The 27,619-nt window shown below is 45.4% G+C and overlaps 1 protein-coding gene across 1 annotated transcript in view; it reads left to right on the top strand.

The window, feature by feature from the left end:
• The window catches only part of LOC137414633 (lamin-B1), a 39,408-nt gene that overhangs the window by 3,798 nt on the left and 7,991 nt on the right, over positions 1-27,619 (top strand). The window contains exon 2 of the mRNA XM_078772641.1: positions 13,690-13,901. Coding sequence (XP_078628767.1) covers positions 13,690-13,901 — 212 coding nt within the window. The remainder of the gene's footprint in view (positions 1-13,689; positions 13,902-27,619) is intronic.

Raw genomic sequence — 27,619 nt, 5'->3', positions numbered from 1 at the left:
TTAACGGCAGCCCGGATCTGATTATTCAAAGTTTCAACTCAATCGATCAAAAAATGAAGGCAGGGATGCATTTTAAAGGTTTTCAAAAAATCCAATATGGCCGCCATGTCATGTGACCTATGACGTCATAATTAGGATATGCATCCAATCACATGGCGTACTAAAAGTGGTCAAAGTTTCAACTCAATCGATCGAAAAATGAAGGTAGGGATGCATTTTAAAGGTTTGCATGAAATCCAAAATGGCCGCCAGGTCAGATGACCTGTGATGTCATATTTATGATATGTATACAATCACATGGCATACTATAAGTGGTCAAAGTTTCAACTCAATCGATCGAAAAATGAAGGCAGGGATGCATTTTAAAGGTTTGCATGAAATCTAACATGGCCACCATGTCACATGACCGATGACGTCATATTTATGATATATATACAATCACCTGCCATACCATAAGTGGTCAAAGTTTCAACTCAATCGATCGAAAAATGAAGGCAGGGATACATTTTAAAGGTTAGCATTAAATCCAACATGGCCGCCATGTCACATGACCTATGACGTCATAATTAGGAGTGCATCCAATCAAGTGACATACTATAATTGGTCAAGGTATCAAGTTCATCTGACCAACGGTTTGGCCTGTAGGTTGATACAAAGTTCATGGCCAACCATGGACCAACTTCTATCTACCCATCCCAACTCTCTCTTCCTCATATGTGGTGATTTCAATTGTCACCATGCCAGTTGGCTGGGTGTGGGTACCTCTCTCACCAGCCATGGCTCTTCAGCAAAGGACTTCTGTGACTCACTGGGACTGACACAATCTGTCAATTTCCCGACCCGGATCTCAGTCAACGGAGCATCTTCTCTTCTGGACTTGGTTATGACTAACTTCCCTGAAAATGTCTGCTGCTCTTCTTCTGCTCCAATCGGCTCATCTGATCATGTGCTTGTTAAAGTGGACATCTCTCTGACCATTCTCAGAGAGCCTCCTCAGCGTCGACTAGTCTGGCATTTCACTCAGGCCAACTGGCACGGTCTTCAAGCAGCCATCAATCATCTGGACTGGTCTCCCATCTCTACCGCCTCTGACATCAACTCATCTTGGGAATTCCTCCAAAGTAAATTCCTCTCTCTCATGCACAGATTTATCCCATCTCGTCTTCAGTTGTCATACCCTTCCTCCTGTCCATGATACACGGAATCTTGTGGTGAGGCTATTGCCCAGAAACAACTTGCTTTCGTCTCCTGGAAAGCAAATCCAACGGAAGGAAATCTCATTTCCTTTCACAAAGCCCGAAACAAGTGTGTGTCCACCCTCAGGAGAGCCAGGAAACAATATCTCTCCGTTCTCAGGACCGAACTCTCTTATCTGTCATCCTCTTCCAAATCCTGGTGGCGTCTGGTCAAATCTGTTTCTGGTGTTTGTTCCCCCTCCATCCCCTCCCTCACCTCAAACGGACACACGGCTGACTCCGCACGTGAACAAGCTGAATGCCTCAACTCTGTGTTTGCCTCTAAATCTTGTGTCCCAAACCCATCCCTCTCTGTACCCACCGTACCCAGTCGTACCCAGCTGCTCCTGGGCTCTGTGTCCTTTCCTCCTGACAAGGTGGAAAAGTTTGTCAACCCTCGACTCTGATTCTGCAACTGGACCTGACAGCCTCAGCCCACAAGTCCTAAAATCCTGTTCTTCCGCTCTTTCACTCCCTCTCTCTGTTCTCTTCACCCTCTCTTTTGCTCAAGGTCATCTGCCATCTGCTTGGGAATCTGCCAACATCACCGCTTTGCACAAAAAAGGTGCAAAAACAGATCCCAGCAACTACAGACCAATCAGCCTTCTCCCAATTATCAGCAAAGTCATGGAATCCATCATTGCTTCAGATATGAAATCTTTCCTCTTCTCCAATGGCTTGATCTCTGATCATCAATTTGGTTTCAGACCTGGTCACTCTACTCTGGATCTGCTGCTTCTGCTTTCTCAACAATGGATGGAGGTCCTCAATGCCAAACAGGAAATTAGAGCTGTCTCCCTTGACATATCACGTGCCTTCGATACGGTCTGGCACCCCGCTCTGCTCACCAAACTCTCCTCTTTTGGTATCCATGGAAATCTCCACGCATGGCTGGCGGACTTCCTCTCCAGTCATAGTCAACGTGTGGCCCTGAATGGATTTCTCTCATCTCCTCTTTCTGTTCAGGCTGGAGTTCCCCAAGGCAGTGTTCTGGGCCCTGTGCTTTTTCTGGTCTTCATCAATGATCTCTGACTCTCTTGAAAATCCTCTCTATCTCTTTGCTGATGACTACTCTCTGTCGCTCCATTCTTCATCCCTCAGATCGGCAGTCTGCAGCCTCCTCACTCTCTGCAGACCTGGACAAAATCACAGACTGGGCAAACAAGTGGAACATGTCTTTCAATCCTGACAAATCTCACTCTTACGATGTCTCTCCGAAAAGACCGACTGGACAACCCTCCCATCCACTTTCTGAATGATCCTCTCCAAGAAGTTCTGTCACTCAAGCTTTTGGGTTTCACTATCTGCCATGATCTTTCCTGGGAAAACCACATTTCAAATCTGGCCTCCAAAGCCAGTCGCCGACTGGGCATCCTCCGTCGTGCGAAGTCCTTCCTTGATACACCTGAACTCCTCACCACATACAAGGCTTTCATCCGCAGCTCAATGGAATACTGCTCTCCCCTCTGGGCTGGTGCTCCTGCCTCACACCTAGCTCGTCTTCATGCTGTTGAAACCAAAGCATTCAGAATCATTGGAATCTCCCGCGATGAAGCTAACTCCAAGGGCCTCTCACTCACTCACCGCAGGCAGGTTGGTGGTCTTTCCGTCTTCTACCGACTCCTCTCTGGCCTTGCCCCCCCAGCACTCTCTGGGCTCTGTCCCGCAAATATTCCTACAGGTCGCACAAGATCTGCCTGCAACCCTCTTATCGTTAAACTGCCAAAATTAAGACTCTTTGCTCACCTTCACTCCTTCATACCTCTTTTCTCCTGCCTCTGGAGCAAACTCCCTCACTCTCTTCAATCCCACTCCACCCTCCAGGTCTTTAAAACAGCTGTTCACCACCATCTCTTATCTTCCCCCATCCAAAACCTTGATCTTTTCTACCCCGCTAATTTCACCCCAATTCCACTTTTTTGAAATACCAACTTCTGTCCTGGAAGTCCTTGGTGTCCTTGTGTTTTATACTTCTCCCACCCCCCTCCCCCCCTTCCCACACCTCCTCCCCCCAAGCCCTCTCCCTCCCACACACCTCCCTGCTCTCAAATGTCGTGTTTGTGTGCTTCCCCTTCTCTCCCCATCTTGTCTTCTGCTCCCTCTTTTTATATATTTTGTTTGTCTGGTTGATCTGTTTGTGAAGTAAATGTTAGCTTTCACAGGCCTCGATTCAGTATCCCAAAAAAAAAAAAAAAAAAGGCATCATAATAATAATTATATTTAAAAAATGCAGAGTCAGCACTTTTTTAATTGGCGCGCCGTAGACTAATTAAGCAAAAAAATAAAAATCGGAGAAAAGAGCGTTCTTCGCGTTGGGGTGTACTATGTGTGCCAAGTTTCAACTCAATAGGTCGAAAAATGAAGGAGGCGATAGATTTTTAAGATTTTCACTAAATCCAATATGTCCACGACATAACGTGACTTATGACGTCATACTTAGGATATGCATCAAGTCATATGGTATCCCATACATGGTCAAAGTTTCAAATTCCTACGATGAAAGGTGTGGCCTGTAGGTCGCCAACAAATTTTCATGGAATCAGAATAATAATAATAATAATCCGAGCGATTTCAAAAGGGTACCTATGGTCCCCTAATAATACCTGTCTCCCCAAGGGGTTTCCTCCTTGAAAAAGGTCTGTGTTAATTTGTATAAACGCCTTGTGCCATTTTGGTGGAAGCACCCCCTACCAGAAGTAAAAATATTATAGGCCACAAACACTTGATTACTTTTTGAGACGGTCGCTCCTGCTGTTTAATGCTAAACTGAAATGGAGGAAACCCGGGGTGTGTTTATTTACCAAGCAGCTAGCTGGCGCTCGCCAAGCCAGCCGTTCCTTATCGACGGTTTTAAATGGAGTGCTCACTGGAATGCTTAAACCACTTGGTGAGTGCTCCACAACAAAGTTCGTAAATTAACACACCCCCGACGTTCTTGAGGCCCGACCCTAGATCTACTGTAATCTATATCCCCCAGAGAGGAATGACCCTGCCTGCCGCTCCCGCAGGGAACACAGGCGCAATGGCGTAGTGATGGTTTATGACGCTTGGGGCGAAGGTCAAACATAGCGCCCCCTGCAGGCACTGACATAGTCAGAAATTCCTATTGGGGGGGGGGGCATATGAAATAGCTCTCAGCTTCCCCAACGGGCTTAGCAGCAGAGCCCTGGAACCTGTTCGAAATGGGAATATATTTAGTTATGATTTCCTGAGATGATTAGGCTTATTAACTACAAAGAATCCAGAAGAATTCCTATGTTTCTAAACACTTGCCATGTTAAGGTGTTTGGAGCAGTTTAATAGGTCCTTCCATGACATGGTATTCCTATAACAAAATTGTTGTAAATAATCATAATATACAACAGTGTCTCCAAGCTGAGTTTAATCAGAATCAATCTCCAGCAGTACCTGGAAGGAAATCAACAAGCATAGTATCAGTACACTACAATCATACGAGCAAGAGTGGGTATGACATCCAAGCAAACAAGCAAGCACTATGCAATGTAGTTCCCCTTACCATTCTAGGCATACACATGAATAACACACGATAAATGTCACAGGACTGGACAGTAGTTGTAATAACACCTGGGTTATAACTTGGGTACAATTTCACGACATTCCTCCCTGGGTTTAAAACCTTGCTAGCAAGCCGTGTAGCAGTACGTGTGTAACTACGATGAGCAGATGATTACATAAGAGTACATAAAATCAGAGAGTCCCATCAAGTCCAGCCGAAGCGATCGGGGTGACGACTTTCTCTTCCCGTGCGCGTTCTGAACACCGGGGCCTTCAACAGCGGTGCCTAAATCGTCACGGTCAGGAATACCTTCCATCTCGGGCGATGGAGGCGGCACAACTATACCGATCGGATTGGGCGAGTGAGGGGGAGGGGCTGCCGGCGGATTCCCCATTGCTGGATTCCCCGTGCTGAGCTCAAGCCAAACAGGGATCCCCGCATGGTGCGAGATGGCGCACTGACACCGTGGACTCGCGGCCGTCCGGCAGCTGAACTCAAGCGTGATCGGGATTAGTTTGAAGAATGCGGACCTTGTCGACGAGCGGATCGTATTTGCTTGAGCGTACCACTCGTTTGAGAAAAGGCGGACCGGGCTCGGCAAGCCAACCAGGCAAGGATTGGACACCACCGGTACGACGCGGGTAGCGAAATAAACGATCGTGAGGAATTTCATTTGTAGCGGTGCACAGTAGAGAACGGATCGAGTGTAATGCCCCTTGCACCAACCAGGTCCATTTGTCCGGTCCTTGTCCATAGGTCTTCAGGCCCAGGGTAATGGCCCTCCATATAATGCCATTAAATCGCTCCACCTGACCGTTAGCTTGCGGACTGTACGGAGTAGTGTAGCTAGAGGCAATGTTCCACTGCAGCAGGAATTTCCTCACATCCTGGGACAAGAACACCGCACCTCTGTCGGTATGTACATAACCCGGATTCCCAAACATCGCAAACAGGAGCTGCAAACAACAGATAACCGAAGCAGCGGTCATGTCACTACACGGAAAGGCGAATGGAAATCTGGAGTACTCATCGACGATCGTGAGGAGATAAAGAGAGGTACCGGAAGCCGGAAGAGGACCTTTAAAGTCCATAGCCAATCTGTCCCACGGCCTGGTAGCCTGGATCAAAGTACCCATATCTGCTTTATAGAAACGCGGTTTGGGTTCAGCGCAAACGGGACAAGTACGGCACAGACGGCGAACGTCTTCAACAGAGTAGGGCAAATTGCGGCAACGCACGTAATGAGCCAGGCGGGTCACCCCAGGGTGACATAAGGTGTCATGAAGAACGTGTAGGTCCTCGGAGGAGGTTAAACTTGTGCAAACCCCTGGCCGGGATAAGGCATTCGCCGCTAGATTTTCCCGTCCTGGGCGGTACGTGATCTTGAAGCTATAATCAGCTAACTCTATGCGCCATCGAGTAATTTTCTCGTTCTTAATGCGCTGAGCATGGCGCGTATCATACATGAAGGCGACACTCTGCTGATCAGTGATGACTTCAAACGATTTGCCAAGCAAGTATGGTCTCCATCATCGAATCGATTCCACAATTGCATAGGCTTCTTTCTCGACAGACGAATGGCACCTCTCAGTGGAGGAGAGGGTCCTTGAGAAGAATGCCACAGGTTTCCCCCCTTGAGAGAGAGTCGCAGCGATCGCGTGATCCGACGCGTCGCTTCTCAAAACAAAAGGGATGTTGTCATCAATGGAGGTCACAGCGGCGCCAGCGATGTCTGACTTCAGCCCGTGGAAAGCGACCTTGATGGCATGAGACATAGGGAATGTTTTGCAATCAATGAGGCGACGAAGCTTCTCGGAGTAATTTTGGACCCAGCGAGAATAATGTGCAAACAAACCGAGTGCTCTCCAAGGACGCACGATCGTGTGGCGGCGCCATGTCGAGCAAGGGGCGCAGACGCTCCTTGTCAGGAGTTATACCCTGGGTCACTGTGTACCCTAAGAGATCTATGGTCCTGGCAGAGTAACGGCATTTGTCCTCGTTGAGAGTCGGGCTGTACTTTTGCGCGACCTGGAGAAAGCATCGCAAATTAGCGTCGTGATGAGCTTGATCATGCCCGCAAACCGTTAGATTATCAAGGTAAACGAAAACGTCCGTTAAGTGTTCCTTGGTAATTATGTCATCGAAGGCCCTTTGAAAGCATGCGACGCCATTCGTGATGCCGAAGGGCAAACACATGAATTGATACAGCCGCTGACCCGATTCGAACCCCGTGTAGATTCGGTCAGCGGCAGAGATCGGGATCTGATAAGTGCTGCGCAGATTGAGGGTACTATACACGGCATATTGGGCGACCTGTCAAACCAATGCATCCAACCCCGGAAGTGGGTAGGCGTCCAATTCCGTAAACCTGTTGATGGTTTAAGAGTAATCCATTACCATGCGCTTGCGATGATTTTCAGTCTGGACGACCAAAACTTGCGCACGCCAAGGCGATCGGCTGAGCTCGATTATGCCTTCTTTGAGTAGTCTGCTTGTCTCCTCAGAGATGAATTACGCATCAGCCCGGGAATAGCGTCTCGATTTGATAGCGACCGGGGCGCAGTCCGGAGTTAGATTCGGAAATAACGACATCGGTTCGATAGCCATCCCCGCCAAAGCACAGACCGAGAGGGTAGCGTCTCCCCCGAACGTCATCTCCAACCTGCCATGGCGATGGAGGAAATCGTGTCCCAATAAAACCTCAGCGCATAAGGTAGGCAAGACCATTAGACGAACATCCGGATACATTGTGCTGTTAATCACTAGCTTTACACGACATTCCCCCTTAGTGCGCATCCAAAGTGCTTGTGAAGCCATGAAGATCCTGTGCGATGTCCCCAGAATAGGCCATCCATGCCGTCGGACGAGGCTCATATCGACGTAGCTCTCAGTCGATCCCATGTCGACGAGGGCGTTTGCAGACTGTCCTTCAATCAGTACTGGAACGACGGTGCTGGACAAGCCGTGCGGTCCGGGCAGTGTCAGGTCCTCCAGGGGTGCCGTGCGTGCCTCGCGCGTTGAGGAAAGGCCGGCCAGCGTAGGTCGGGAGCGCCGCCCTCGTGAAGAGCGGCATACTTTTGCAAAATGTCCTTTCCGGGCGCATGTGTGGCATGCCGCTTCTCGTGCCGGGCACGCAGTGCGTGGATGATTCCTCTATGCAGAAGAAGCACTTAGCGTTACCCCCGACCGAGGCAGTCGCCGCCAGACTCGTACCTTCGGCTCCGCGGGCTTCCGTCGACTCCAACGGTATATCAGCAACAGGGCGCTCCACAGCAGCGTTGTTCTCCAAGCGTCTCTCCTCAGTGAGACAAGCCGTAACATAAGGGCGTCTGTATGCTTCCGATGGAGTTTGGGCTTGGTGAAGCATGAGGGCCAGGTCGTGAGCTTCTTTCAGTCAAGGTCGGCGATTCCAGCAAACGCTGCCATATTGATGGGGAGTAAATACCAGCAATGAACGTAGCTCGCATGAGATCGTCACACATCTCCTCGTGCGTTCAGATCTCGTGCAACGCATTCCTTGCCCAGGCGACGTAGCTCTTGGACTAAATGATTGAGAGATTCCGATGCATCCTGTTTCCTCGTAGCGAGCTGGTATCGAGTGTAGATGACACTCCGAGGCTTGATGTAGATAGTGCGCAGCTCCTTTACGGCGTTGTCATATGTTGCGCAATGGGATATGTAATCGTGAACGATGTGCATCACATGTGAATTGAGCACAGCGCGCTTCACCTCATCCGTGATGTTGGCATGAGCTTGTAGGTAGCTAGTCAGCAAACTCAACCAATGCTTTAGCTGACTCGGCGTGTCCGCAGCTTGAGGATCCCCTCCGAAAGTGGGCAGCTGCACGAGTTTGTGGGTCATGTCGATCTCGAATGATGGTAGAAGATTGATTCTGATTAAGTGTTGTAAATAATCAGAATATACAACTATGTTTCTAAACACTTGCCATGTTAAGGTGTATGGAGCAGTTTAATAGGTCCTTCCATGACATGGTATTCCTATTACCAAATTGTTGTAAATAATCGGAATATACAACAGTGTCTCCAAGCTGAGTTTAATCAGAATCAATCTCCAGCAGTACCTGGAAGGAAATCAACAAGCATAGTATCAGTACACTATAATCATATGAGCAAGAGTGGGTATGACATCCAAGCAAACAAGCAAGCACTATGGAATGTCGTTCCCCTTACCATTCTAGGCATACACATGAATAACACACGATAAATGTCACAGAACTGCCCTCCGCACTTTGGGACCAAGATCTTATAGTGGCCATACAGTGGACAGTTTTTTTTTTTTTTTTTTTTTGTATACAAGATCGAGGCTCGTGAAAGAGCAAACATTAATCGCACAGAAAGACAAACCGACACATAAAACATATAACATCGGGAGCGGTAGACAAGATGGGGAGAGAGGGGGAAGGACACAAACACAACATTTGAGAGCAGGGACCGAGAGACATGGAGACATCGAGAGATCTGTGGGAGGGAGAGGGCTTTGGGGGGGAGGGCATGGGAAGGGGCGGGTGGGGTGGGAGAGGTATAAAACATATGGACACTGCCAGGACTTCCAGGAAAGAAGTTGGAATTTCAAACAAGGTGGATCTGGGGTGAATTAGCAGGGGTAGAAAAGATCAAGGTTTTGGATGGGGGAAGATAAGAGATGGCGGTGAACAGCTGTTTTAAAGACCTGGAGGGAGGGGTGGGATTGAAGGGAGTGTGGGAGTTTGTTCCAGAGGTGGGAAATTTGTAATAACAGTAGTTATAATAACACCTGGGCTATAACTTGGGTACAATTTCACTATAATATCATTGTAACAACGACCAAAAACAATATCATTGTAACAAAGCATTTATTAATACTAGTGATACTAGTACCCGACTGCAAAGCCGCAATGAGCCGGTGAAGCCAAAGCCTCTTGCCACTATTTTACCCATCACTATGGCATCAGTAGGTTAGGTAGTTGGTAGTAGGTAGGTGTAATAGGTACCGTACCTAGTTCAAAATGACACCATTTGCATTCTGGATGAGATTAAAATTTATAAAATTTCCTTCTTCATTAATTCGGTGAATTCCGTCTCAACTTCGGATATTTCCGGCTGTGAAAAACTATACCCTACGGCCGCGAGATTTCTAAAAAATAATTCTTCGTCAATTTTAGAATATTTGATGACGTTTTCAGCCTCCGAAATGTGGTAAAAAGCTTTTTTGAAATAATTTTTCAAATGCTCGAATCTCATTGGTTCCGGTAATTGGTGACGATTTTCGTTGAAGATAACCAGGGCCCATGTGGGCCCGGGGAACGAGGTTGGTCTTAAAGTATTTTAATTACAAATTAGAGGTGCATCAGATTGTGAATCAAACAGACGGGTGAAACAAACTCCTATTGAACTTTTTCGCAATTTTTTTATGCATACTTCCGCATCCGCAAGATGGCGGCCTCCATTGAGCGATTTGGTGCGTCAAAGCTTCGAAATTCTCAAGGGATCCAGCAAAATCTGGCTTTTCAACATAATACGTACGCGTTCATTCACAACACCGGCTTCGCCGGCTATTAAGAACAATAATAATATTCGTACCATTTTTCAATAATATTACAAACGTGTAATCCCCGCTCTGGTCCAAGCAAACCTGGGCTTGGCGAAAGGTAAACTAATGCTGAAGCGGTATAGCAGGCAGGTATGCTACAAGACCGATAACAAAAACTACATCAAACATGCATGCAGGATGGTGTTGTATTTATTAGTTGAAGAGTATTGCGCGACCTGGGTTATATACAGTCATGTGAAAAAGTAAGTTCACCCCATGTAAAGTTTTGACTTTTTCAACATATTTCAACATACAGCTATTTGATCTTCATTTCAACAATATTGATAGATAAAGGTGATATAATATAACACATGTCATGAAACATTTACATTTTGTAGTCCATTGTATAATTTAAATAAACATAAATGCCAATTTCGCATGTGGAAAAAGTAAGCACACCCCTACAGTTATCACTACTTCAAATACCTAAAATTAGAATCAGGTGCGCCAGATCAGGTGCAAATGATTACAACATCGTTAGAGAGGATCTTGGAGGAACCTGTCTTATTTAAACCTCAGACATTTAGTTTGGTTTGCTCTTTGTTGTTGAAGTGTGTGGCGTCACCATGCCTAGATCAAAAGAGCTCTCTGAGGCCTTCAGAAAGAAGGTTATAGATGCCTACGAGTCTGGGAAGGGATTTAAAAAGATCTCCAAACAATTTGAAATCAGTCATTCGACTGTCTGGAAGATCATCTACAAGTGGAGGAGATTCCAAACAACTGCCTACTTGTTCAGGCCAGGCCGCCCCAGCAAGTTCGGCCCGAGAGCAGACTGCAACATGCTGAAAGAAGTCTCTAAGAACCCCAGAATGTCATCACGGGACCTGCAGGTAGCTCTTGCCACTGTTGATGTCAAAGTGCACGAGTCTACCATTAGAAAGAGGCTGCACAAATTTGATCTACATGGGAGGTGTGCCAGGAGGAAACCGTTGCTGTCCAGAAAGAACATCAGGGCAAGACTAAGGTTTGCCAATGAACACCTAGGCAAAGACCAGCACTTCTGGAACAATGTGCTCTGGACAGATGAGTCAAAGGTAGAGCTATTTGGCCACAGTACCAGAAGACATGTTTGGCGAAAACCAAGGACAGCATTTGACCACAAGAACCTGATACCAACTGTAAAGCATGGTGGTGGAAATATTATGGTTTGGGGCAGCTTTGCTGCATCAGGGCCTGGGCAGCTCACCATCATAGAATCCACTATGAATTCTTCATTGTACCAGAGGGTGCTTGAGGATAATGTGAGGCCATCTGTCGGAAAGTTGAAGCTCAACCGAAGGTGGACCTTGCAACATGACGACCCTAAACATACCAGTGAATCCACCAAGGAATGGCTGAAAAGAAAAAAATGGAGGGTTCTGGAATGGTGAAGTCAAAGCCCGGATCTAAATCCCATCGAGATGTTGTGGGGGGATTTGAAACGAGCTGTGCATGCAAGAAACCCCTCAAACATCGCACAGCTGAAATAATTCTGCATGGAGGAGTGGGCAAAAATTTCTCCGTCGATGTCAGAGACTGGTAGACAGTTATAACTTATAAGAAACGCTTACTTGAGGTCGTTTCTGCCAAAGGGGGAAATACCACCTATTGGAGCCAAGGGTGTACTTACTTTTTCCACATGCAAAATTTGCATTTATGTTTATTTAAATTATACAATGGACTACAAAATGTAAATGTTTCATGATATTTGTTCTATTATATCACCTTTATCTATCAATATTGTTGAAATGAGGATCAAATAGCTGTATGTTGAAATATGTTGGAAAAAGTCTAAACTTTACATGGGGTGTACTTACTTTTTCACGTGACTAGTTGTTGTATAACCTGGGGATACAAGTTACCAGTTGGCAAATGATGCAAGTATTCAAATTTTGACTTCAGGAATGGACAGCCGGTTCGTGAATGAAAATGATCAATTTTGAAAAGCATTTTGCTCCTCGGTGCCTTGCAGTGCGAATCCCCAATATGAGGGTTGCAACAAACCGATAATAAAAACATTAAATTAAAGATGTTCCATTGAAGATGTTTGGATGGAATTGAGAGTTCTGTTAAGTAAACTGAATAATTTGCATCAAAATGTGACCTTTGTACATTTCTTTGGTGATTTGGGCATTTCCTGATCACTTGAAGCTCTTGCATCGGGTGGTAATAGGGGCTAAAATGAAGCGCAAAATTCATTTTAAACTTTAATGAAATGCTCTGAGGAAGCAGAACATCCAGCTGGGGGTATTGTGGTAATAAAGGTGGGTTCAAGCCAAAATATGTTAAATAAGCTTGATTCAACGCGCACACACACACACACACACACACACACACACACACACACACACACACACACACACACACACACACACACACACACACACACACACACACACACACACACACACACACACACACACCCCAAACTAAACCAATTCAAACGCACACCCCAAACTAAACCAATTCAAATGCACACGCACACCTGAAACTAAACCAATTCGAACATACACACCCCAAACTTAACCAATACACACACACACACACACACACACACACACACACACACACACACACACACACACACACACACATCCGAAACGAAATCAACTCAAACTCACACTCTAAACTAAACCAACTCAAACACACACACACTCCAAACTAAACCAACTCAAACACATACACATACACATACACACCCCAAACTAAACCAACCCAGACACATCCTCTACCACACCCTTTACGGTGCGTATATTCTGCTGTAAAAGCAGGTTCTTTGCGAGGGCTATAATTCTTGATGAGTCGCCATTCTGGCGCAGGATACTCAAATTTTGAATTTGTTGAGGGTGCTGGCGATGATTCCCCTCTTCGTGAAATACTCCATGGTATTCTAACATCCACCATTGATTGACCAGTACTGCGAGACAGGTACTGTTTGACACCTTGTTCATCCAAATACCGGAAAGGTGCACATCTCCCTGAAAGTGGAACAAAGTGGATGTCAGATTATAGCTGGGTCAAGATTCGAACCCATGCCAGACAGATCAGAGGTGACTGCATATATCTAGGCTATCCTGCCCTCCACATTGTGGTAATTAAGGATTAGGGTGGGTTACATTGTCTGACCCATGCCCACCCCATCCCACAGCTCTCCTAACCCCCCCCCCCCCCCCCCGTGTTTTGTTAAATTTTGTGGAAATTTGTAATACACCTTGTACGATTGAACATCATATTGTATCAGGTTAACGTGTATATGTATAAACACATCGCTTCCCTGATTAAAAACGATAAAATAAAAACTTTCTAGCTCCAAGCAAGTTAATGTTGTCAGACATGGAGTATGAAGACTTTTCATTTGTGTTGTTTTAGGTGCGCCTGTTGGAGTCAGAAAATGCACTGTTGCGTGTACGCATCTCTGAAAGTGAGGAAGTCAGCACTCGCGAGATCACTGGCTTCAAGTCTGCTTTCGAGCGTGAACTTGCTGACGCTCGTGCTTCACTGGATGACATTGCGAAGGAGAAAGCTCGCTTTGAGATAGAGGTCGGGAAACTGTGTTCTGACCTCAATGAGCTGCGTTCCCGGTGAGTACTGCATTGATCCGAAAATACCGTACTGAATTGAAGAAGCTGAATTCCTCAACTCTGTGTTTGCATCGAAATCTTGTGTCCCAAACCCATCTCTCTCTGTACCCACCTTCGACAGTCGTACCCAGATGCTACTTGATTGTGTCCTCTCTCTCAACAAGGTGGAGAAGTTTCTGTCAAATCTCGACTCCGATTCTTTCAGTGGACCAGACGGCATCAGCCCACGGATCCTAAAATCCTGCTCTGCCACTCTATCTCACCTTCTCTCTGTTCTCTTAACCCTCTCTTTTGCTCAAGGTCATCTGCCATCACCTTGGAAATCAGCCAACATCACCGCTTTACACAAAAAAGGTGCAAAAACAGATCCTTGCAACTACAGACCAATCAGCCTGCTCCCAATTATCAGCAAAGTCATGGAATCCATCATTGCTTCGGATATCAAATCCTTCCTCTTCTCCAATGGCTTGATCTCTGATCATCAATTTGGTTTCAGACCAGGTCATTCTACTCTGGACATGCTGCTTCTGCTGTCAACAATGGATGGAGGTCCTCAATGCCAAACAGGAAATCAGAGCTTGTCTCCCTTGACATATCATGTGCCTTCGATATGGTCTGGCACCCCGCTCTGCTCACAAAACTCTCCTCCTATGGTATCCATGGAAATCTCCACGGATCCCACAGCTGTCCGCAACCCACAGCTGTCCGCAACCCACAGCTTGCGGACAACCCACAGCTTGCGGATCCCACAGCTTGCGGACTTCTTCTCCGGTCGTAGTCAACATGTGGGCCTGAATGGGTTTCTCTCATCTCCCCTTCCTGTTCAGACTGGAGTTCCCCAAGGCAGTGTTCTGGGTCCTGTGCTTTTTCTGGTCTTCATCAATGATCTCTCTGCCTTTCTGGAAAATCCTCTCTATCTCTTTGCTGATGACTCCACTCTCTGCCGCTCCATATCTCAACCCTCAGATCGGCTGCAGCCTCTTCACTCTCTGGAGACCTGGAAAAAATCGCAAACTGGTGTCTGTCTCACTATGCCTCTCACTATGTCTCTCCGAAAATAACGTCTGGAAAACCCTCCCATTTACTTTCTCAACAATCCTCTCGAAAAAGTTCTGTCATTCAAGCTTTTGGGTCTCGCTATCTGCCATGATCTTTTCTGGGAAAACCACATTTCCATTTCTCCAGCAACCCTCTTCTGGTGAAACCGCCAAAATCAAGACTCTCTGCTCACCTTCACTCTTTCATTCGTCTTCTTTTTTTTCCTGCCTCTGGAATAAACTCCCACACTCTTTCCAATCCCACTCCTCCCTCCATCCAGGTCTTCAAAAGAGCTGTTCACCAACATCTCTTATCTTCCCCCATCCAAAACCTTGATCTTTTCTACCCCCATTAATACACTCCAAATCCACCTCTTTCAAATTCCGTTTTATTTCCTGAAAGTCCTCGTAGTGTCCATCTTGTTTATACTGTGTACCCCGCCCCATCCATCCCCCTTCCTCAGATCTCCCTATGTCCCTGTTCGCTACTGTTGAGTTTCCCCCTCCCTCCCCCACCCTAACGCCCCTTGACTCCCGCTCCCTTTATTATATGTTCTATGTGTTACCTCTTACATGAGCCTCGACTTGGTATATACCAAAAAAAAGCAGCAAAATGACAAAGCACCCTGTAACATTTGCCATATTTCTCTCCAGACAAAAAAAAACCAAAAAAAAAACCACCTTTAGAGGCCGTTTTTCCCCGCAAGCGGGGGTTGGCCTTTTTCGGGAACTGTGGTTGTTGTTGTTTTTCGGTCCCCTTTTTGAAGCAATGTTTTACGGCCGGATGCCCTTCCTGACGCCAACCCTTTTTGCCGCCTTTAACGACAAGCAGGGAATTACCAGTGAACTGGTTCTCCAGACTAGTGGAATAATAATTTGTTGGAAGAAACTTTGCACAATAATGTTGAACCCGCTGATGTGGATTGTAAAGTACGGAGTATTTCGTGTCAATAGGAATAATTGTTTTTGGAATGGTATTAAAATCCCACTGACTTTTTTTTGTGGCATCATATATGTGTAACTTGCCTTGCTGGCCAGCGGTATCTTAGGCCTTGTGTGCAAATGCCAGACCTGATTTGAAATGCCTCAAAAAGCGTCTGTTGAACAAATGTGACTTTTCACAGGACTACGCAAAACTTCCGTTTGCTTCAAACCCTAATTTGAGCATCGGAGTTTGTCTTGAAAAGAAAATCGTCAACAAATGCGTACTTCCCTTCCCATAATATGGATGTGAGGCCTCAACCCTAATTGAAAAATAACGTTTCTGGATACTGAAAGATCAGCATGGACAGGTGTATTGGAATAGCAAGACGAAACGGGAAAACCAAATGGGTTGGGGGAGCAGTGGGGGTATGTGATGTCTTTGGAAAATGTAACCAAACTCCATGGACAATTGGCTGCTTTGTCTATTCACAACAATGGATCAATGTTGAACAAAGGAAAGACTGGAGTGGGCTGCAAGGGACCTATTAGTATTATTATTATTATTATTATTATTATTATTATTATTATTATTTTAATTCTTGGAAAATGGTGGGCAGCGGCAAAGTCTTGGAGGATTGACCAAGGATGATTATGATCCAGCTGTGAAATGAAAAGTTAAACAGTTTATGACTCTCACATTACACAAAACGAATGGAAGTTTTTCCACATCATAAACCTCTTCCTTATCCTCCTTTGACTCCTACCAACGACATTTTCCCCTTTTCTCCCACTCAAGTCATCAAGTCTCCTTGGCTTACCCCTTCACTTATTTTCTCTCATTTAATTTCCCCCTTCCCACCTCCTTTTTCCTTTGCATATGTGACATGTAAATGGTCCCTTTCCCTTGTTGGCCTCATTGTAGTGAAGCAAAGTTGCTGAAGCTTTACTCAATTAGTCATTGTCACTTCCATGATGCTTCATCTTCACACAAGCTATCAAAACTTCCAGAACAACCTTCCCTATTTGTAATACTGGAGACCCCCCAGGAAATTCCCCACAAAACTTTCAAATTGTGTGGTTGTCATGGAAATGTGACATTTTTTGCTACATTAATACGCAGTAATCCAAGTGGGAACCAAAATAGTATCTTGGTTGTTACCGCTTCCTCGTATATTGGCACATGACGCGCCGCGTAACCACGGCAGTTCTGTTGACAAATCGGAACTTGTGGCCTCGCACGGTGCCACCCAGACTATACATTTGGTAACTAGGCATTTTTGGGGGGATTTGGTGGACACGTGGATCGTGGGATTGTGAAGAAAGCTTGTTTGTTTGGTTGCTCATGGAGATTTCAGCAGCTATAAAACCTTTCTCAGTTGTATGTATGGTATTCCATCATCTCCAGCACCGCGAGTAGGATCTGTCGTGATAAAATGGCCATTTTGTCTTGTCACTCACATGGCAAATACGAACTTTTAATCACACACACATAAATCTTCGACACAAAAGAAAGATAAATGGCGTTTTTTTTTTTTACAGTTTTTTACAACCACAAAATGGTCAATATACCATAGTTAAAATGGGCAATGATTTTAATGTACTCTGGTAAGGGTTCTGCCGAAGCAGTTTCATGGTACGTGTTGCACTGGGTGATTTTTTCCATTGCCTTCCCAGCAGTAGTTTAGATTCAAACCCAGACTAGACAGCAGCTTGGAGGTGAGTGTGCGTACTTCGAGTCCGACACCAGCCCAAAATGGTCAAAATTGAAGCAATTGCTTTTCCTGTTTTGGGTCATCTTAAGGTACCACATACCTTTCAGGCTGTGGTACCCTTTAGGCTGTAGTACCCTTTAGGCTGTGGTACCCTTTAGGCTGTGGTACCTTTCAGGCTGTGGTACCCTTCAGGCTGTGGTACTCTTCAGGCTGTGGTACCCTTCAGGCTGTGGTACCCTTCAGGCTGTGGTACCCTTCAGGCTGTGGTACCCTTCAGGCTGTGGTACCCTTTAGGCTGCGGTACCCTTTAGGCTGTGGTACCCTTTAGGCTGTGGTACCCTTTAGGCTGTGGTACCCTTTAGGCTGTGGTACCCTTTAGGCTGTGGTACCCTTTAGGCTGTGGTACCCTTCAGGCTGTGGTACCCTTCAGGCTGCGGTACCCTTCAGGCTGCGGTACCCTTCAGGCTGCGGTACCCTTCAGGCTGCGGTACCCTTTAGGCTGCGGTACCCTTTAGGCTGTGTTACCTTTCAGGCTGTGGTACCCTTCAGGCTGTGGTACCCTTCAGGCTGTGGTACCCTTCAGGCTGTGGTACCCTTCAGGCTGTGGTACCCTTCAGGCTGTGGTACCCTTCAGGCTGTGGTACCCTTCAGGCTGTGGTACCCTTCAGGCTGTGGTACCCTTCAGGCTGTGGTACCCTTTAGGCTGTGGTACCCTTCAGGCTGTGGTACCCTTCAGGCTGCGGTACCCTTCAGGCTGCGGTACCCTTCAGGCTGCGGTACCCTTTAGGCTGTGGTACCTTTCAGGCTGTGGTACCCTTCAGGCTGTGGTACCTTTCAGGCTGTGGTACCCTTCAGGCTGTGGTACCCTTCAGGCTGTGGTACCTTTCAGGCTGTGGTACCTTTCATGCTGTGGTACCCTTCAGGCTGTGGTACCCTTCAGGCTGTGGTACCCTTCAGGCTGTGGTACCCTTCAGGCTGTGGTACCCTTCAGGCTGTGGTACCCTTCAGGCTGTGGTACCCTTCAGGCTGTGGTACCCTTCAGGCTGTGGTACCCTTCAGGCTGTGGTACCCTTCAGGCTGTGGTACACTTCAGGCTGCGGTACCCTTTAGGCTGCGGTACCCTTTAGGCTGCGGTACCCTTTAGGCTGCGGTACCCTTTAGGCTGCGGTACCCTTTAGGCTGCGGTACCCTTTAGGCTGCGGTACCCTTTAGGCTGCGGTACCCTTTAGGCTGCGGTACCCTTTAGGCTGCGGTACCCTTTAGGCTGCGGTACCCTTCAGGCTGCGGTACCCTTCAGGCTGTGGTATCATATTGTTCTTGTTCAGATTATCAGCCCTTGTTGGACTTGGTCCAAAACGGGGGCTTATGGATTGGGTCTCGTCCGTCCGTCTGCAACCATATCTCGGAGATGTAGGTGCTGATTTTGTTCATACTGGGCACAAAGACAATGCATGATGGTATACATTTGTACATCATTTTGTTACTTAGTGTCACTCCCCATTTCTTGACATGCATGGACCGATTTTGTTCAAACTTTGCACTAACAGTACATGATGGCAAATACGTGCACCTCACGTTATTTTGCGATCTGACCAAAGATGGCCAGCTGACAGACTTTAACTCCGTTTCGCAAAATTACTAAAACCATGGGGGCCATGACGTTGTCTTTTTCTTCTTGTTTTTCTTATTATTCTGCCGTGATTTTGCGGAGTTATTCCCTTTAAAATTCATTTTCTCTGCACCTGTTGGGAGCAGACACTAAATTTTCACCAAAGGAGTGGCTCCACCTGCAAAAATTTATAAATGCTAATTACGACATGGGTCACGTGGTATGGGCGTCGTCTTCGAATGTATCTCTACTTGCATTTCTATCTTTTCATGTTTGTCTAAGATATCTCAAAGTTGTAATGCGGTCGGTTTTGAATGAAACCTGGTGGGCAGGTTCTTGGTGGGCAAAGTCTACCGACTCCTCTCCGGCCTTGCACCCCCAGCTCTCTCTGGGCTCTGTCCCCCAAATATTCCTACAGGTCGCACAAGATCTGCCAGCAACCCTCTGATGGTTAAACTGCCGAAATCTCGGCTCTCTGCTCACCTTCACTCTTTCATTCCTCTTTTCTCCCGCCTCTGGAACAAACTCCCACACTCCCTTCAATCCCACTCCTCCCTCCAGGTCTTTAAAACAGCTGTTCACCACCATTTTTAAAAAAAAAATTTTTTTTTTTTTTTGTATACTGAATCGAAGCTCGTGAAAGAGCTAACATTTATTTCACAAACAAATCAACCAGACAAACAAAATATATAAAAAGAGGGAGCGGAAGACAAGATGGGGAGAGAAGGGGAAGCACACAACCACAACATTTGAGAGCAGGGAGAAGTGTGGGAGGGAGAGGGCTTGGGGGGAGGAGGCATGGGAAAGGGGGGGGGGGGGGGGGGGGGGGGAGAGGTATAAAACACAAGGGGACCGAAATTAGCGGGGGTAGAAAAGATCAAGGTTTTGGATGGGGGAGGATAAGAGATGGTGGTGAACAGCTGTTTTAAAGACCTGGAGGGTGGAGTGGGATTGAAGAGAGTGAGGGAGTTTGTTCCAGAGGCGGGAGAAAAGAGGAATGAAGGAGTGAAGGTGAGCAGAGAGTCTTGATTTTGGCAGTTTAACCATAAGAGGGTTGCAGGCAGATCTTGTGCGACCTGTAGGAATATTTGGGGGACAGAGCCCAGAGAGAGCTGGGGGGGGGCAAGGCCAGAGAGGAGTCGGTAGAAGATGGAAAGACCACCATCCTGCCTGCGGTGAGTGAGTGAAAGGCCCTTGGAGTTAGCTTCGGAGCAAGCTTCATCGCTTCATCTCTTATCTTCCCCCATCCAAAACCTTGATCTTTTCTACCCCCGCTAATTCACCCCAGATCCACCTTGTTTGAAATTCCAGCTTCTTTCCTGGAAGTCCTGGCAGTGTCCATATGTTTTATACCTCTCCCACCCCCACTTCCCATGCCTCCCCCCCCAAAGCCCACTCCCTGCCTCAGATCTCTTGATGTCTCCATGTCTCTCGGTCCCTGCTCTCAAATGTTGTGTTTGTGTCCTTCCCCCTCTCTCCCCATCTTGTCTACCGCTCCCGATGTTATATGTTTTATGTGTCGGTTTGTCTTTCTGTGTGATTAATGTTCGCTATTTCACGAGCCTCGATCTTGTATACAAAAAAAAAAAAAAAAAAAAAAGTTGGGTGTGCGAGGATTAATCGATTCGATTTTGCTGAAGATTCGGATCCTATAATTTTTTTTGGTGATTTTGTTTTTCACTACTGAGATGGGGCCAACAACGATACATAGCACGATATCTCAACGTTGTAAACGGATAATAACAAAACTAGGTGGATGGGTTGGTTAAGTGACGAGAACAAGCCGATTAGATTTTTGGTTCAGGTCCGAATCCAGATCCGGCCTATCAGTGGGATACAAAACAAAAACTGTTCACCTGGTGGAGGTATGCTCTCTACCGAGTGCCGTTCTAGATTTTATCCTTTGACAGTGGGAAAGTGGGTATGCTGCTGCATATGCTCACGTGCGCAGGTTTTGATCGAGCCATCAATGTTCCAATTCACATTCATCTTGGTGTTATCTAAATTTTAAACAACGGTTCTGCTGCTGGTCCTGATTACAATTCTCCATGATGTTGTCAAGGATATAGACATTGCTCTTTGTGGGTAGAACTGAGTTTTGTCTGCTTTGCTGGGAAGGAATAACAATCAACACTCGTGGTAGTTGCATCTTCATGTAGCTGTGGAATAACGAGCAAACAATCGGTATCGAAGACGAAGTTTACCTTTGTTGGTTTCTCTCCAGTCTCCACTGGGGGAAATTGGGCGGTGGCTTGGGGTGCAAGTTTGTATTGCTTGTTTGTACTTTTTGCGACGTGTTTTGTACACTCACTTTTTCCCTTTTCAACCTGAATGTTTTTAAACGTGGATTTTTCCATGAGTCTCGCAAGTCCTTTTGATTGCCTTGTTTCATGTTTTGGATGATTTTTTTTTGACCTTGTTAGAAATGTTATCTGCATAATTCTGCAAATGTTTGTGCCTGACTGAGGCATAATTTTGAATCGCACACAATCTATGGATGATAAGGAAAGTCTGTTTAAAGCTCGTGATCGTGCAAAGGGGCCGACACAAAGCGATTTTTAAAGAGCGGCTCCGACAGAGTTATTTCTGGCTGTTGCTCTGGACAGCAGAACAAGGCCCCTGTTGAATAGGTCGTAGGCAACTTCGGGGAAAGAAGCTTCATGTGGCTTTGTGTGCACATGTGTGATGCTTTTGCACTTGCCCCCGCAAATCTCATCCGACCGGCTGTTGAGCCCGGTCAACTGGCAGCTGCTCCTCGCGGCACGGCTGTTCCACCGGTATCTACGGACCAGTAGCCTGGGACTGACATCCTCATGGATCCGACCCCTATATGTATCCTTCAGATGGGTTTTGACAAGCTGTAGCGAAATTGCTAACTTGACTAGTAAGCCTTTTCTTGCGACAGTGTGATAAGATCTTTTATTGCAGAACACCCTGAGCAGTTGGGCGAAAGTGAAGGTCTGTGCGGACAGTACTAAAGTGTGTGACAAGCTGACTTGGGATGGCTTTGGTACACTCAGCTGTCCCACATGCGCTATGTAATGCACTATCACAGGCCAAATGCTGAACAACTCCAGTTAGTCATGGTGCACGTAAGCCGAGGTGATGTGGCCTGATGTGAGGCCCATGTGATGTTAAGAACGCCATTTTGTACGAACAGCTGCCCGTAGTCATGCCATGGTGTCGACAGTTGTATCCATTATAATCCCCACAACATTCCACATATCCCACCCTTTTTTATGACCAATACTTGCATCATGATCTTGTTTGTTCCCATTTTTACTGCTTTTATGAATTCATCTTGTTGAGTGTTCTTGGAATGCTTTATTATTTTCTTTCTACGGATGATACGGGTGTTTTGTTGTTTTAGGGAAGAAGCAAATTGGTAATCTGAGAGGTGTGGGTTGGTTAGTTGGGGAGGGGAGCTTGGATCTTACCAGAATAGTCTGTGACTTGCAAGTAGTGCTTTGTTTTAACCAGTGATAAATGCATCCTATTCTAAGGTAGAAGACATGTGAATGTTTTTGTTTGTTTTATTAGGGGAGGGTACCTTGTCGCATTGTGTGCATGTCTGTACAAAGATCAACTTTAGATTTGAGAACGAAGAATCTAACCTAATGAGCTACATCGATGTAAAATATTACCTGGATGACGCTGAAGTGTGTCTGTGCGTCTGTGTCTGTGTTCGCACATGCATCCAATAATGAATTTGAAACCAAATTGTTTAATGTAACCACGAGTAAAGAACACACATTGTGTGCAGCATCTACAGCCACTGCAAATTGTAGTCAACATAACTTTCACTGTACTTATTTAACCGTTCAGTCCTTGTGGGACACCTCAGACTACTGGCTTCGACCAATTAGACACATGAACGTTGGCTTACCTAGCATGCCTGGGTGGCCTCAGTTGCATTTCATTCTGCTTAGTCAGATCCTTGGCCTGAGGTGCTGCCACATGGTCCATAGGTTAGAATAGAACAGCATGCCTGGGTGACATTGGGCACAGTTTGACAAAGTTGTCCAATTTAACCTCAAGGTGATTTTGTACCGTCTATGGGTTATGGCCAAATTGGGTGTGCTTGTTCCTGCTTGTGTTTGTCACCATATATATATACACTACTCACAATAAGTTAGGGATATTGTGGGAGTGAGTTTTTTTTTTTATAGGGGTTCGGGTTAGGGTATTGAAATCAAGAATGCTGTGTTTTTTTACACTCAATAACCATAGAATTAGGACCAACAACTTTTTTCAACATAATTAATACACAAAATCAACCACACCGAATCACCTGCCAATATCCCGAACTTATTGTGTGTGTGTGTGTGTGTGTGTGTGTGTGTGTGTGTGTGTGTGTGTGTGTGTGTGTGTGTGTGTGTGTGTGTGTGTGTGTGTGTGTGTGTGTGTGTGTGTGTGTGTGTGTGTGTGTGTGTGTGTGTGTGTGTGTGTGTGTGTGTGTGTGTGTGTGTGTGTATATATATATATACACAGTGCATTCAGACCCCTTCCCTTTTTTCACATTTTGTTATGTTGTAGCCTTATGCTGAAATCGTTTAAATTCATATTTTCCCTCATCAATCTACACTCAATACCCCAAAATGACAAAGAGAAAACAGGATTTTAGAAAGTTTTACAAATTTATTAAAAAGAAAAAATTGAAATATCACATTGACATAAGTATTCAGACCCTTAACTCAGTACTTAGTTGAAGCACCTTTGGCAGCGATTACAGTCTCAAGTCCTTGGGTATGACGTGACAAGCTTTGCACACCTGGATTTGGGGATTTTCTGCCATTCTTCTCTGCAGATCCTTCCAAGCTGGGTCAGGTTGGATGGGGACCGTCGGTGGACAGCCATTTTCAGGTCTCTCCAGAGATGTTCGATTGGGTTCAAGTGACGGCTTTGGCTCTCTACTCAAGGACCTTCACAGAGTTGTCCCGAAGCCACTCCTGCGTTGTCTTGGCTGTGTGCTGAGGGTCATTGTCCTGTTGGAAGGTGAACCTTCGGCCCAGTGTGAGGTCCTGAGAGCTCTGTTTCAGGTTTTCATTAAAGATATCTCTGTATTTTGCTCTGTTCATTGTTCCCTCAACACTGACCAGTCCCTGCTGCTGAAAAAAAACCCCACAGCATGATGCTGCCACCACCATGCTTCACTGTTGGGATGGTATTGGGCAGGTGATGAGCGGTGCCTGGTTTCCGCCAGACATGGTTTCCTCCAGAATTGAGGCCAAACAGTTCAATCTTGGTCTCATCAGACCACAGAATCTTGTTTCTCACAGTCTGGGAGTCCTTTAGGTGCTTTTTTGCAAACTCCAAGCGGGCTTTCATGTGTCTTTCACTGAGGAGAGGCTTCTGTCTGGCCAATCTGCCATAAAGCCCAGATCGGTGGAGTGTTGCAGTGATGGTTGTCCTTCTGGAACTTTCTCCCATCTCCACACAGGATCTCTGGAGCTCAGCCAGAGTGACCATCGGGTTCTTGGTCACCTCTCTTACCAAGGCCCTTCCCCCCGATTGCTCAGTTTGGCCGGGCGGCCAGCTCGAGGAAGAGTCCTGGTTGTTCCAAACTTGTTCCATTTAAGAATTATGGAGGCCACTGTGCTCTTGGGAACCTTCAATGCAGCAGAGATCTTTTTTTTGTAGGCCTCCCCAGATCTGTGCCTCGACACAATCCTGTCTCTGAACTCCGCAGGCAGTTCCTTCGACCTCATGGCTTGGTTTTTGCTCTGATATGCATTGTCAGCTGTGAGACCTTATATAGACAGGTGTGTACCTTTCCAAATCATGTCCAATCAATTGAATTTACCACAGGTGGACTCCAGTCAAGGTGTAGAAACATCTCAAAGATGATCAAGAGAAATGGGAGGCACCTGAGCTAAATTTCAAGTGTCATAGCAAAGGGTCTGAATACTTATGTCAATGTGATATTTCTGTTTTTTCTTTTTAATAAATTTGCAAAACTTTCTAAAATCCTGTTTTCTCTTTGTCATTATGGGGTATTGAGTGTAGATTGATGTGGGAAAAAATGAATTTATACGATATCAGCATAAGGCTGCAACATTACAAAATGTGAAAAAAGTGAAGGGTTTATATATATTATATATATATATATATATATATATATATATATATATATATATATATATATATATATATATATATATACAGTCACATGAAAAAGTAAGTACACCCCATGTAAAGTTTTGACTTTTTCAACATATTTCAACATACAGCTATTTGATCTTCATTTCAACAATATTGATAGATAAAGGTGATATAATATAATAAATATCATGAAACATTTACATTTTGTAGTCCATTGTATAATTTAAATAAACATAAATGCAAATTTCGCATGTGGAAAAAGTACGTACACCCCTACATTTATCACTACTTCAAATACCTAAAATTAGAATCAGGTGCACCAGCTCAGGTGCAAATGATTAGAACATCGTCAGAGAGGATCTTGGAGGAACCTGTCTTATTTAAACCTCAGACATTTAGTTTGGTTTGCTCTTTGTTGTTGAAGTGTGCGGTGTCACCATGCCTAGATCAAAAGAGCTCTCTGAGGCCTTCAGAAAGAAGGTTATAGTTGCCTACGAGTCTGGGAAGGGATTTAAAAAGATCTCCAAACAATTTGAAATCAGTCATTCGACTGTCCGGAAGATCATCTACAAGTGGAGAAGATTCCAAACAACTGCCAACTTGTTCAGGCCAGGCCACCCCAGCAAGTTCAGCCCGAGAGCAGACCGCAAGATGCTGAAAGAAGTCTCTAAGAACCCCAGAATGTCATCACGGGACCTACAGGTAGCTCTTGCCACTGTTGATGTCAAAGTGCACGAGTCTACCATTAGAAAGAGGCTGCACAAATTTGATCTACATGGGATGTGTGCCAGGAGGAAACCTTTGCTGTCCAGGAAGAACACCCGGGCAAGACTAAAGTTTGCCAATGAATACCGAGGCAAAGACCAGCACTTCTGGAACAATGTGCTCTGGACAGATGAGTCAAAGGTAGAGCTATTTGGCCACAGTACCAGAAGACATGTTTTGTGAAAACCAAAGACAGCATTTGACCAAGAACCTGATACCAACTGTAAAGCATGGTGGTGGAAATATTATGGTTTGGGGCAGCTTTGCTGCATCAGGGCCTGGGCAGCTCACCATCACATAATGCATGATGAATTCTTCTTTGTACCAGAGGGTGCTTGAGGATAATGTGAGGCCATCTGTCGGAAAGTTGAAGCTCAACCGTGGTGGACCTTGCAACATGACAATGACCCTAAACATACCAGTAAATCCACCAAGGAATGGCTGAAAAGAAAGAAATGGAGGGTTCTGGAATGGCCAAGTCAAAGCCCGGATCTAAATCCCATCGAGATGTTGTGGGGGGATTTGAAACGAGCTGTGCATGCAAGAAGCCCCTCAAACATCGCACAGCTGAAATAATTCTGCATGGAGGAGTGGGCAAAAATTTCTCCCAGTCGATGTCAGAGACTGGTAGACAGTTATAAGAAACGCCTACTTGAGGTTGTTTCTGCCAAAGGGGGCAATACCTCCTATTGGAGCCAAGGGTGTACTTACTTTTTCCATGTGCGAAATTTGCATTTATATTTATTTAAATCATACAATGGACTACAAAATGTAAATGTTTCATGATATTTGTTATATTATATCACCTTTATGTATCAATATTGTTGAAATGAAGATCAAAACTTTACATGGGGTGTACTTACTTTTTCACTTGACTGTGTTGAGGTTGTTTCTGCCTGTCTGCCTGACGTGACTGTGTTGTTTCACGTGACTGTGTTGAGGTTGAGGTATATGTATATATATATATATTGTAATCGATACCGTTGTTCTCTGGAAGGACTTTAAAAGATCACGTCACGTGTGCATTCCTCTATGCACCAATGAAATGGGGGGAAATCTTTGTATTAAATAGCTACAGGCTGGTGAGGCTCTGCATTCTTAAATCCTTTATCTTATTCCAGATGGAAACCTGCACTTGTACTTTCATCTATGATGTATCCTAGAGTCCTGATCTGATCAGGTTTGACCACAAAAATATAGCGACAAAAGTTTTTATTGTGTTGCGATAGCAACTTGCAGCCAAGAACGTTTCCATTGTGGAACTTGGAAAGCTTGAGGCCGTTACTTTTAACGATGCCAGCGGAATTCAATCAATCCAGACTCAGTTTGTTGGCAGGAAGGCATTTTTTAATGGACATCTTGAAGGATCCGAACCATTTTTATTATTTATTTTATTTTTTCCATTCCAAATACAGTGCTTTCGATATTCTACCTCGTGATATTGTAATTTGGATATTCTACCTCATGATATTGTAATTTGGATAATCTACCTTGTGATATTGTAATTTGGATATTCCACCTTGTGATATTGTAATTAGGATATTTTACCTTGTGACATTGTAATTTGGA

The sequence above is a fragment of the Myxine glutinosa genome, chromosome 2, assembly GCF_964187855.1.
Source record: "Myxine glutinosa chromosome 2, kmMyxGlut1.1, whole genome shotgun sequence".
NCBI classification, from domain to species: domain Eukaryota; kingdom Metazoa; phylum Chordata; class Myxini; order Myxiniformes; family Myxinidae; genus Myxine; species Myxine glutinosa.
Note: the sequence above shows the minus strand (reverse complement) of the source record. Positions and strands in the feature narration are given on the sequence as shown.